This window comes from Catharus ustulatus, chromosome 35, assembly GCF_009819885.2.
Source record: "Catharus ustulatus isolate bCatUst1 chromosome 35, bCatUst1.pri.v2, whole genome shotgun sequence".
NCBI classification, from domain to species: Eukaryota; Metazoa; Chordata; class Aves; order Passeriformes; family Turdidae; genus Catharus; species Catharus ustulatus.
In genome coordinates, this window is record NC_046255.1 from 1,487,743 (window position 1) to 1,500,381 (window position 12,639).

Below are 12,639 nucleotides of genomic sequence, written 5' to 3' on the forward strand. Positions count from 1 at the left end.
TTTTTGGGAAGAAATTCAGGATTTTCTGGGAAGAAATTCAGGATTTTCTGGGAAGAAATTCAGGATTTTTGGGGGATTTTTGGAGGATTGTTTTTGGGATTTTTGGGGGTCTCTCACCCTCAGGCCGCCGCCCCCTCGAATTTCTTCTTGCGCCCCTCCATGCCGCTCATGGCGTCCACGTTCTTGCGCCAGTCCCCGACCTCGTAGCTCTCCTGGGGGTCCCCAACGGCTCCGTTTTCCCTCACACTCCCTTTTACCCTCACAATTCCCACTTTTCCCTCACATTCCCATTTTCCCTCACATTTCCCACTTTTTTTCCCTTCATGATTCCCATTTTCCCCTCACATTTCCCCCCATTTTCCCCTCAAATTTTCCCCTCACATTTCCCTCGCTTTCCCCTCATTTTTCCCCTCAAAATTCCCACATTTTTTCCCCTCACATTTCCCATTTTCCCCTCATGTTTTCTCTCACATTTTTCCCCTCACATTTCCCCCATTTTTCCCCTCACAATTCCCCATTTTCCCCTCACGTTTCCCCCCATTTTTCCCTCACATTTCCCCCCATTTCCCCCTCAAATTTTCCCCTCACATTTCCCTCATTTTACCCTCGTTTTTCCCCTCAAAATTCCCACATTTTTTCCCCTCACATTTCTCATTTTCCCCTCATGTTTTCTCTCACATTTTCCCCTCACATTTCCCATTTTCCCCTCACGTTTCCACCCATTTTCCCCTCACATTTCCCCTAATTTTGCCCCTCAAAATTCCCACCTTTTTTCCCCCTCACAATTCCCATTTTCCCCTCACATTTTAACCCTCACATTTCCCCCCATTTTTCCTTCACATTTCCCCCCATTTCCCCCTCAAATTTTCCCCTCACATTTCCCTCATTTTCCCCTCATTTTTCCCCTCAAAATTCCCACCCTTTTTCCCCTCACAAATTCCCATTTTCCCCCCTCACTTTTTCCCTCACATTCCCCCTCACATTTCCCCCCATTTCCCCCCTCAAATTTTCCCCTCACATTTCCCATTTTCCCCTCACATTTTCCCTCACATTTTCCCCCATTTTTCCCTCACTTTGCCCCTCACAATTCCCACCTTTTTTCTCCTCACAATTCCCCATTTCCCCCTCATGTTTTCCCCCATTTTTTCCTCAAAATTCCCACCTTTTTTCCCCTCACATTTTCCAATCTTTTCCCCTCACATTTCGTTCTTTTATCCTCACGTTTCCTGCCATTTTTCCCCTCACTTTCCTCCTCACAATTCCCATTTCCCCCTCACTTTTCCCCTCACATTTTCCTCCATCTTCCCCTCGTTTTTCCCCTCAAAATTCCCACATTTTTCCCCTCACATTTCCCATTTTCCCCTCATGTTTTCTCTCACATTTTCCCCTCACAATTCCCCATTTTTCCCCTCACAATTCCCCATTTTCCCCTCCCATTTCCCCTAATTTTTCCCCTCAAAATTCCCACCTTTTTTCCCCCTCACAATTCCCATTTTCCCCTCACATTTTAACCCTCACATTTCCCCCCATTTTTCCTTCACATTTCCCCCCATTTCCCCCTCAAATTTTCCCCTCACATTTCCCTCATTTTCCCCTCATTTTTCCCCTCAAAATTCCCACCTTTTTTTCCCCTCACAATTCCCATTTTCCCTCTCACTTTTCCCCTCACATTTCCCATTTTCCCCTCATGTTTTCCCCTCCTTTTCCCCTCACATTTCCCCCCATTTTTCCCTCACTTTCCCCCTCACAATTCCCACCTTTTTTCCCCTCACAATTCCCCTTTTTTCTCTCACATTTTCCAATCTTTTCCCCTCACATTTCATTCTTTTATCCTCACGTTTCCTGCCATTTTTCCCCTCACTTTTTCCCTCACATTTCCCCTCACAATTCCCCATTTCCCCCCCATTTTTCCCTCACACTTTCCCCTCAAAATTCCCACCTTTTTTCCCCTCACAATTCCCATTTCCCCCTCACTTTTCCCCTCACATTTCCCATTTTCCCCTCACATTTCCCCCCACTTTTCCTCTCATTTTTCTCCTCAAAATTCCCACCTTTTTTCCCCTCACAATTCCCATTTTCCCCTCACATTTCCCCTCACAATTCCCCACATTTTCCCTCACATTTTCCAATCTTTTCCCCTCACTTTTCCCCTCACATTTCCCATTTCCCCCTCATGTTTCCCCTCCTTTTCCCCTCACATTTTCCCCCATTTTCTCCCCTTTTCCCCTCACATTTTCCCTCACGTTTTCCCCCATTTTCCCCTCACTTTCCCCCTCAAAATTCCCACCATTTTTCCCCTCACGTTTCCCCCCATTTTCCCCTCACGTTTCCCCCCATTTTCCCCTCACATTTCCCCATTTCCCCCATTTTCCCCTCACATCTCCCCTTTTCCCCTCACATTTCCCCTCACTTTTCCCCTCAATTTTTCCCCTTTTCCCCCCCATTTTCCCCGCTCACCTTCTCGGCGTCGTCCTTGCGCACCTGCCGCAGCCCGGCCCGCAGGTCGGTGCCCACGCGCGGTTTGGTGCCCAGCAGCGCCGCCATCATGGCGTCGGCCGACAGCCGCACGCGCCGCAGGTTGGGCCGCACGAAGCGCCCGGCGGCCACGCGGCGCCGCAGCTCCTCCAGCTGTGGGGACATTGTTGGGGACATTGTTGGGGACATCGGGGACGGGATTTCCTCCCCTCACTGGGGGACATTTCCGTGAGTGTTGTCCCCACCTCGGCCACGTTCTTGCTGACGCGCGTCCCCATGTCGTAGCGCTCCTCGTCCACGCGCGCCACGCGGGCGTGCAGCTCCCGGCACAGCTCCTGGAGGGGACAGAGGTGGCACCGGAGCGGCGGTGACACCCCGGTGTGTCCCTGGTGTGTCCCCAGTGTCCCCCCGGCTGCGACTCTGGTGCCCCCCGCCATTTTCTCCCCTCACGTTTTTTCGCCATTTTCCCCTTTAGGATTCCCACACTTCTCCCCTCGCATTCCCTCCATTTTTCCCCTCACAATTGCTGCCATTTTCCCGTCAGATTTTACACCATTTCCCCATCACATTTCTCACAATTTCCCCCTCACATTTCCCCCTTTTCCCCTCAAATTTTTAAGCATTTTTCCCTCATGTTTGCTGCCATTTTCCCTCTCACGTTTCCTCCCCATTTTCCCCTCACCTTTCCCACCATTTTCCCCTCAACTTTCCCGCCATTTTCCTCTCACATCGGCCGCCATTTTCCTCTCACATCGGTGGCCATTTTCCCTTCACATCGGCCGCCATTTTCCCCTCACATCGGCCGCCATTTTCCCTTCACATCGGCCGCCATTTTCCCTTCACATTGGCCGCCATTTTCCCCTCACATCGACGGCCATTTTCCATTCACATCTACCGCCATTTTCCCTTCACATCGGCGGCCATTTTCCCTTCACATCGGCCGCCATTTTCCCTTCACATCGGCGGCCATTTTCCCCTCACATCTACCGCCATTTTCCCTTCACATCGGCCGCCATTTTCCCTTCACATCGGCGGCCATTTTCCCCTCACATCGGCTGCCATTTTCCCCTCACATCGGCCGCCATTTTCCCCTCACATCGGCTGCCATTTTCCCCTCACATCGGCCGCCATTTTCCCTTCACATCGGCGGCCATTTTCCCCTCACATCGGCCGCCATTTTCCCCTCACATCGGCGGCCATTTTCCCTTCACATCGGCCGCCATTTTCCCTTCACATCGGCCGCCATTTTCCCTTCACATTGGCCGCCATTTTCCCTTCACATTGGCCGCCATTTTCCCTTCACATCGGCGGCCATTTTACCTTCACATCGGCGGCCATTTTCCTCTCACATCGACGGCCATTTTCCCTTCACATCGGTGGCCATTTTACCTTCACATCGGCCGCCATTTTCCCTTCACATCGGTGGCCATTTTCTCCTCACATCGACGGCCATTTTCCCCTCACATTGGCCGCCATTTTCCCCTCACATCGGCCGCCATTTTCCCCTCACATCGGCGGCCATTTTCCCTTCACATTGGCTGCCATTTTCCCCTCACCTTTCCCCCCATTTTCCCCTCATGTTTCCATCTTTCCCCCTCACCTTTCCCACCCCATTTTCCCCTCACCTGCAGCTCCGTCACCCCCATCCCGCCCAGCTCTGCCAGGGGCGGGCACAGCTCCCCCAAAACCCGAATTTTTTCAGCCGCCCTGTCCTGCTCCTCCTTCTCCAGATCCTTCTTCGCCCTCTGCAGCAGCAGCGTCTGGAGGGAGGGAGGGAACAAAATTTGGGGACCCTCCCCAAAATTTGGAGACCCCCAAAATTTGGGGATCATCCCCAAAAATTCGGGAGCCTCCCTCACCTTCAGCTGGAGCTTGCGAGATGCCGAGATTTTGGATTTTCTCTGCAGGGGAGAAATTTGAGGTCAGGATTTTGGGTGGGAATGGAGTGATTTTGGGTCTGGGGGTTTTGGGGTCTGGGGATTTTTGGAATTTTTTTGGGAAGGGTTTTGGGGGGATTTTGGAGTCTGGGGGTTTTTAGGGAGGGATTTTGGGGCGATTTTGGGGGGCATTTTGTGTGGGAATTGAAGGATTTTGGGGTCTGAGGGTTTTGGGACTATTTTGGGGTTATTTTTGGGACGGTTTTTCAAGGTTTTCAGGATGGTGTTTTAGGATTTTTTGGGGTGTTTTTTGCGATTTTTGGGGTGGTTCTCGAGGTGGTTTTTTGTGGTTTTTGGGGTGATTTTGGGGGTGATTTTTGCAGTTTTCAGGGTGGTTCTCAGGGTATTTTTTTAGGGTTTTAGGGGTAGTTTTTGGTGTGGTTTTGGGGTGGGCTTTTTTAAGTTTTTGGAGCAGTTCTGAGGGTGGTTTTTTGGGGTTTTAGGGGTGAATTTTCAAAGATTATTTTGGGGTTTTCTGGGTGGTTTTGGGGTGGTTCTCAAGGTGTTTTTTGGGGTGATTTTTGGGGTTATCAGGGTGGTTTTTTAGGGTTTTTGGGTGGGTTTTCAGGGGTTATTTTGGGGTTTCAGGGGTGGTGTTTGGGGTGGATTTTCAGGGTGATTTCCAAGGTTTTTTTGGGGTCATTTTGTGATTTTTCAGGGTCATTTTGGGTTATTTTTGGGTGTTTTGTGCCCACCTTGGCGTGCGGCTCCACGGCGTAGCTCCGGTAATTGGCCGAGGATTTCCGGCGGAGGGGAGGGGGCTGCGGGGGGGGGTCCTGGGGGGTCTCCCCGGGCCCCTCCCCCTCCTCCTGCTCCTCCATCTCGGGGGTCTCTGAGCCACGGGCAGGGAAGGGTTAAAGGGGGGAAAAATCCCTAAAAATTCAGGGGGGGAGGAAATTGGGGAGGGGTCTCACCGAGTTGTTCTCCCTGGGGAGAAAGGAGAGGTTGGAGACCCCCAAAATGGGGTGGGGGTCCCAAATTTGAGTGAGGGACCCCCAAATTTGAGTGAGACCCCTCCCCAAAATCTCCCCCCTCATTCCTCAGCTTCTGAAAGGCCCCGGGGGGGTCAGGAGGGGTCACGGGACCCCCCCAAAAATTCCAACCCCCCCAAACTTGTCCCTGTTTGGGGCCAGCGTTGATAAGGGAGAGGGAGGGGGCTAAAAATAGCTCCTTATCAGCCCCTCCCCCACCACGAGGGGACAGAGCTGCTCCTCCCCCCACCCAAAATAAATAAATAACCCCAAGGACACCCAGGACACGATGACACCCCCAAAATCATCCCAAAAAAATAAAAATCACAAAATTCCGAAGATTATCCTGAAAATTATCCAGAATAATCCCCCCAAAAAATCCTAAAAATTCCACATTTATCACAAAAATTCCTGGGACATCCCACCCTAAATCACCCCAAAAAAAATCCCAAAAATTCCTCAAATGATCCCAAATTGACCCCTCCCAAATTCCCTCCACTTTGAGACGACCCCTCCCCCAAAATTCCCCCCAAAATCCAACCCAAAATTGCCCCAAAAATTCCCCAAAACCCAACCCCAAATTCCCTCAAATCCAACCCCGAATTCCCCCCAAATCCAACCCAAAATTCCCCAAAATTCCTCCCAAACCATTCCTGGAGCCCAAATTCCCCAAAATTCCCCAAAACTCCTCCCAGACCCCCCCCAAATCCAACCGAGACCCCCCAAAACCTCCCCAAATTCCCCCCAAAAATCCCAAATTCCCTCCCAAAAATTCCTTCGGGACTTCCCTTAATTCCCTCTAAATTTCCCCCCAAAATCCCCAAAAACCTCCCTGGGATTTTGAGACCCTCCCTGGACTCCCCCAAACCCCTCAGGACCCCAAAGCCCCCCCAGGACCCCCCAAATTCTCCCCACCCCGGTACCTGTGGGAGCGGAGCCGTGGGAAAGCGGCGGCGCTTTATGAATGGGAGGGGGCGGGGCCTCGGGGGGCGGGGCTTAAAGGGGGCGGGGGGGGGATTTGGGGGGATTTTGGGGGGGTCCAGAGAGGATTTGGGGGTCCTAAGAGGATTTTGGGGGTCCTGAGGGGATCTTTGGGGGTCTCTGGGGGGAATTGGGGGGTTTTGGGGGGGATTTTTGGGTGTTCTGGGAGGATTTTGGGGGGTCTTGAGGGGATTTTGGAGGTCCTGAGGGAATTTGGGGGGATTCTGGGGGGATTTTGGGGGGCTGATTTGGGGCAGGGGGTCTCAGGCACTGGCAGGATAATTTGGGGAGGGGTCTTGGGGGACAGGGAGGGGGATTTGGGGTGATTTTGGGGCCAATTTTGGGGTGATTTTGGGGTCTCTGGGTAAAACGGACGATTTGGGTCTGGGGTCTCACTGCGGGGGGGGCACCTTGCGGAACCGGGCGTGGCCTGGGGGCTCCCCAGGCCCCCCCCAGGGCTCGAAGCCCCCTCCCCTGGCCAGCGCCGCCGCCCGCGCCCGCAGCGCCTCCAGCTGGGGGGGGCGCAGGGTGGGCACGAACCTGGGGGGAGAGGGGGGGGGAATTGGGTCTGGGGGCTGCCCAGAGCCTGGGGAGGGGCTCGTTTGGGTCTGGGGGTGTTAATTAATTCAATTTGGGTCTGGGGGCTGCACTCACGTGGGCAGCTCCAGCAGCAGGGTGGCCCCGGGCGCAGCCAAAGCCCCCAGGGAGGGGCTCAGGGCCGGCAATGACCTGGGCAGGGGGGAGGAGACCCCAGACTCATTTGGGGAGGGGTCCTCGGGGGATTTTGGGACCTCACAGAAACCCCCAGACCCCTCCCACGAATTCCAAAATCTGCAGGGCCCCCCAAAACCTCCCCAGGACCCCCCAAAACCTCCCCAGGACCCCCCAAAAACCCCCCAGGACCCCCCAAAAAAACCCCCAGGACACTTCTAGGACCCCCAAAACCTCCCCCAAAATCCCCCAGAACCCTCAAAACCTCCCCAGGACCCCCAAAACCCTCCCAGACCCTTCCAAGACCCCCAAAATCCCCTCAGACCCCCCCAGGACCCCCACCCACCTCCAGCCCAGCACCAGCAGCCGGCAGAGCCCCCCGAGGCGGGCGGGGGTCTCGGGGGGTCCCCCCAGGGGCAGGAACCGAATCCGGAGCGGGAGAGGAGCCAGCGGGCCTGGGGGGAGATTTTGGGGGGGTCAGAGAGGGTCTGGGGGTGTTTTTGGGGGGTCCTGAGGGGGTCTGGGGGGTCAGGGTCACTCAGGGTCACTCAGGGTCACTCGGGGTCACTCACCCAGCGGGTTGGAATCGTCACTGGGGGGGTCCCGCCGCTCTGGGGAGGGGTCTCGGTCCCCAGGGGGGTCTCTGGGGGGGTCTCTGGGGGTCTCCCCCTGCAGCAGCTCCGTCAGCAGCTCGGTGACAGCGCCCAGGGACACCTCGGTGGCCGTCTGGGGAGGGGGGAGAGAGAGAGACCCCCCCCAAAATAAAACAGAGAGAGAGAGACCCCCCCAAATAAAACAGAGAGAGAGAGAGACCCCCCAAAATAAAACAGAGAGAGAGAGACCCCCCCCCAAATAAAACAGAGAGAGAGAGAGACCCCCCCAAACAAAATAGAGAAACAGAGACCCCCTAAAATAAAACAGAGACCCCCCCCAAATAAAACAGAGAGAGAGAGACCCCCCCCAAAATAAAACAGAGAGAGAGAGACCCCCCAAAATAAAACAGAGAGAGAGACCCCCCCCAAAATAAAACAGAGAGACCCCCCAAAATAAAATAGAGAGACCCCCCCCAAATAAAATAGAGACCCTCAAAATAAAACAGAGAGAGAAATCCCCTAAATAAAACAGAGAGACCCCCCCCAAATAAAACAGAGAAACAGAGACCCTCATGGACCCCTCCCCCAAATAAAACAGAGAGAGAGAGAGACCCCCCCAAATAAAACAGAGAGAGAGTGATCCCCCCCAAATAAAACAGAGAGAGAGAGAGACCCCCCAAATAAAACAGAGACCCCCAGGGACCCCTCCCCACCCCAGGGCCCCCTCCCCACCCCAGGGACCCCTCACCCCCCCCAGGCCCCCTCCCCACCTTGGCATCCCCGCGCGGCTCCAGGCCGAAGATGAGGAAGGGTCCGGTGACCACGTCCCCCCAGTAGGAGGGGGGGGACAGCGAGCGGCCGTCCTGGGGACAGAGGGACCAGAGTGACCATGGGAGTGACCACAGTGACCAAAGGAGTGACCACAGTGACCACAGGAGTGACCAGAGTGACCACAGGAGTGACCAGAGTGACCACAGTGACCACAGCAGTGACCAGAGGGACCAGAGCAGTGACCAGAGTGATGTCATTGGTGTGGGGGCACACACAGAGTGACCACAGTGACCAGAGTGACCACAGTGATGTCATTGGCATGGGGATACACACAGAGCGACCGCAGGAGTGACCACAGGAGTAACCGATGATGTCATTGGCGTGTGAGGGCACACATAGAGTGACCACAGTGACCACAGGAATGACCAGAGTGATGTCATTGGTGTGAGAGCACACAGAGTGACCAAAGTGACCACAGGAGTGACCACAATGACCACAGCAGTGACCACAGTGATGTCATTGGTGTGGGGGCACACACAGAGTGACCACAGGAGTGACCACAGTGACCACAGGAGTGATCAGAGTGATGTCAATAGTGTGGGCACTCACAGAGTGACCACAGTGACCACAGCAGTGACCAGTGTGATGTCATTGGTGTGAGGGCACACATAGAGTGACCACAGTGACCATGGGAGTGACCACAGTGACCAGAGTGACCATGGGAGTGACCACAGTGATGTCACTGGTGTGAGGGCACACAGAGTGACCAGAGTGACCCCAGGAGTGACCACAGTGATGTCACTGGTGTGGGCACACACAGAGTGACCACAGTGACCACAGGAGCGATCAGAGTGATGTCAATAGTGTAGGCACACACAGAGTGACCAGAGTGACCACAGCAGTGACCACAGTGACCAGAGTGACCCCAGCAGTGACCACAGTGATGTCATTGGTGTGGGGGCACACACAGAGTGACCACAGTGACCAGAGTGACCATAGTGACCCCGTGCCATCCCCCCTGTCCCCACTCACGGCGCGGGGCCGGGGGTCGCTCAGCAGGGTGGGGTTGGGCGTGGCCGCCCTTCCTCCCCTTCCTCCTCCTCCTCCTCCTCCTCCTCCTGCTGCTCCTCCTCCTCCTGCTGCTCCTCCCCCGAAGGCGGCGCCGCTCTCGCGCCAGCGCCCGAACTCGGCCGGGGACAGCGCGGTGGCCTTGGGGACAGGGGGTGGCACCGCTCAGGACGGCCCCAGGGTCACCCTGTCCTGGAGATCCCACCCAAAATCCCGGAGATTCCAACCAAAATCCACAGATCTCACCCAAAATCACAGAAATTTCACCCAAAATCCAGCGGATTTCACCCTAAATCCCAAAGATTTTGCCCAAAATCACGGAGATTTCACCCAAATTCCACAGATTTCACCAAAATTCCAGAGATTTCACCCAAAATCACGGAGATTCCACCCAAAATCCACAGATTCCACTCAAAATCCTGGAGATTCCACCCAAATTCTGCAGATTTAACCCAAAATCACACAGATTTCACCCAAAATCGGCAGATTTCACCCCAAATCCCAGAGATTCCACCAGAAATCTGGGAGATTTCACCCAAAATACCAGAGATTTCACCCAAAATCCCAAAAATTTCAACCAAATCCCACAGATTTCACCCAAAATCCAAGAGATTTCACTCAAATCCCAAAGATTTCACCCAAATCCTGCAGATTTAACCCAAAATCACAAAGATTTCACACAAATCCCACAGATCTCACCCAAAATCTGCAGATTTCGCCCAAAATCACAAAGATTTCACATAAAACCCCACAGATTTCACCCAAAACTCCACAGAGATTTTTCCCAAACTCCCCCGATTTTTCCCAAATCCCCAATTTCCCCTAATTCCCAATTTTCCCCAAAATCCCTGGTTTTCCCCCCAAATCCCCGATTTTCCCCCAAACCCCAATTTTCCCCAAATCCCCGATTTTCCCCCGTTACCCCGCGCGGCTGCAGCGCCATCCGCAGGTCCCAATCCGCCAGCGCCGCCCTGCTGTCGTAGCGCGCCCCGAGGCGCCGCCGCAGCCGCCGCTCCCAGCCCGGCGGGCCCGGCTCGGTTCCCGGTTCCGATCCCGGTTCTGCTCCCAGTTCTGATCCCGGTACCGATCCCGGTTCTGCTCCCGGTTCCGATCCTGGTCCTGATCCCGGTTCTGATCCCGGTTCCGATCCCGGTTCAGCCCCCGGTACCGGCACCGCCCGCTCCCAGCGCCGCAGAACTGCCTCGAGAGCGTCCCGGTCCCGGCACTGCAGGAAGGGCGGCTCGGTACCGGCACCGGTACCGGCACCGGGGGGTTCTGGTGGGCACAAAATCCCGGTACTGGCACCGGGGGGTTCCGGTGGGCATAAAATACTGGTACCAGATGGTTCTGGTGTCCCATACCCCGGTACCGGCTGGTTCCGGTGTTCAATACCCCGGTACCAGCAACCCCCAGTGTCCCACGTCCCAGTACCGGATGGTTTTGGTGTCCTATACCCCGGTACCGGGTGGTTCTGGTGTGCAATACCCCGGTACCGGATGGTTCTGGTGCTCAATAATCTGGTACCGGATGGTTCTGGTGTTCCCAGAATCCCGGTACCATCCAGTCCCCATCCCCGGGCATCGGTACCAGCCAGACCCGGTGTCCAATATCCCAGTACCGGATAGTTCTGGTGTCCCATACCCCGGTACCGGGTGGTTCTGGTGTCCCATATCCCGGTACCGTCCAGCCCCGTTGTCCCATACCCCGGTACCGGATGGTTCTGGTGTCCAATACCCCGGTACCGGATGGTACCAGAGCTCAATACCCCAGTACCGGATGGTTCTGGAGTTCCCAGAATCCCGGTACCATCCATTCCCGAACCCCAAGCACCCGGTACCAGATGATTCTGGTGTCCAACACCCCGGTACCGGCTGGTTCCGGTGTCCAACACCCCGGTACCATCCAACCCCGTTGTCCCATACCCCGGTACCGGCTGGTTCCGGTGTCCAACACCCCGGTACCGTCCAGCCCCGTTGTCCCATACCCTGGTACCGGCTGATTTCGGTGTCCAATACCCCGGTACCGGCTGGTTCTGGTGTCCAATACCCGGTACCGTCCAACCCCGTTGTCCCCCGGCCCCCCGCCCGCCCCGCTCCCGGCTCTGACCTTCATGAGCCCCAGTTCGGCGGGCCCGGTTGGGTCCCGGTTCTGTTCCCGGTTCTGTTCCCGGTTCTGTTCCCGGTCCGGTTCCCGGTCCGGCTCCCGGTGCCGGTCGCTGCTGACCCAGCGGCGGAGCCTCCCCGCGGCCCCGCGGAGCAGCTCGGCCGTGCCGGCCCGGAGCGTCCCCGAGCCCAGCAGCTCCAGGATGGCGGCGGCGCGGGCTGCGGACACCGGGAGCTCACCGAGCGGTTCCGGTACCGGTACCGGTACCGATTCCGGTTCTGCTGCCGGTACCTGCGGGTCTGGGCCGCTCCGGCGATTCCAGAGCCAGCAGCAGGAACAGGAGCTGGCGGGCCACGGGCTCGGGGCTCTGCTCGGCCACGAAGAGCTGAGGGAAGCACCGGGAGAGCTCCGGTAGCACCGAGCCCGGTACCGAGAGCTCGCCCCCCTCCCGTCCCGGTTCCGGTCCGTACGGTGATGGATCGGGGGGGTCCCCGGCGGGCCCGGGCCGCCGTCAGCAGCAGGTGCCGGCCCTCAGCCGCCCCCACCAGCAGCACCGAGGCCTCCGCCGCGGGGTCCGGCTCCGGCGGCACTGCGGGGAACGTGAGGGGGGCGCGGTCACTGGGAGCACCGGGAAGGGTGGGGAGGGCACCGGGAGGGGATCCCGGCGGTTCTGCGCTCACGGTGCAGGCGGAGATCGATGGCCGGGGACAGCCCCCACCAGCACACGGTGCCCACGGCCGCCTCCAGCTCGGCCGCCATGGCGGAGCCCTCACGGAGCCGGTGGCCAATCAGAAGAGAGAACGGCGCCGGCGCGAGGCGCGCGGGCCAATCAGAAGCGAGATGGGCGGCGGGAGATATGGGTGGACCAATCAGAGGTGAGAACGGCGGGGAGTCCCGCCCACAGGGACGCGGTCGCCACGGCAACGACGAAACCACACCCACACCCTTATTAACATACCCACGTCTCTATATTTGCATAACCCCGCCCGTACATTTGCATAACCACGCCCCCGCGCTGTCCGCGCCCCC

The 12,639-nt window shown here is 56.5% G+C and overlaps 2 protein-coding genes across 2 annotated transcripts; both read right to left on the reverse strand.

Annotated features, from left to right (window-relative positions):
* Positions 1–70: 70 nt before the first annotated feature.
* TNNI3 (troponin I3, cardiac type) lies at positions 71–6,376 on the reverse strand. Its single transcript, XM_033084003.1, has 7 exons — positions 6,307–6,376; positions 5,108–5,285; positions 4,335–4,376; positions 4,101–4,235; positions 2,721–2,810; positions 2,458–2,628; positions 71–212 (listed from the first exon to the last, which is right to left on the reverse strand). The coding sequence occupies exons 2-7, from the start codon at positions 5,231–5,233 to the stop codon at positions 120–122; spliced, it is 657 nt and encodes a 218-aa protein (XP_032939894.1). The 5' UTR covers positions 5,234–5,285; positions 6,307–6,376; the 3' UTR covers positions 71–119.
* A 318-nt stretch (positions 6,377–6,694) lies between these two features.
* On the reverse strand, positions 6,695–12,576 carry DNAAF3 (dynein axonemal assembly factor 3). Its single transcript, XM_033084040.1, has 10 exons — positions 12,291–12,576; positions 12,081–12,199; positions 11,902–11,995; positions 11,614–11,828; positions 10,430–10,732; positions 8,439–8,531; positions 7,648–7,801; positions 7,422–7,530; positions 7,019–7,093; positions 6,695–6,904 (listed from the first exon to the last, which is right to left on the reverse strand). Exons 1-10 carry the CDS (start codon positions 12,367–12,369, stop codon positions 6,757–6,759), a joined length of 1,389 nt encoding a protein of 462 aa, XP_032939931.1. The 5' UTR covers positions 12,370–12,576; the 3' UTR covers positions 6,695–6,756.
* Between the last annotated feature and the right edge of the window lie 63 nt (positions 12,577–12,639).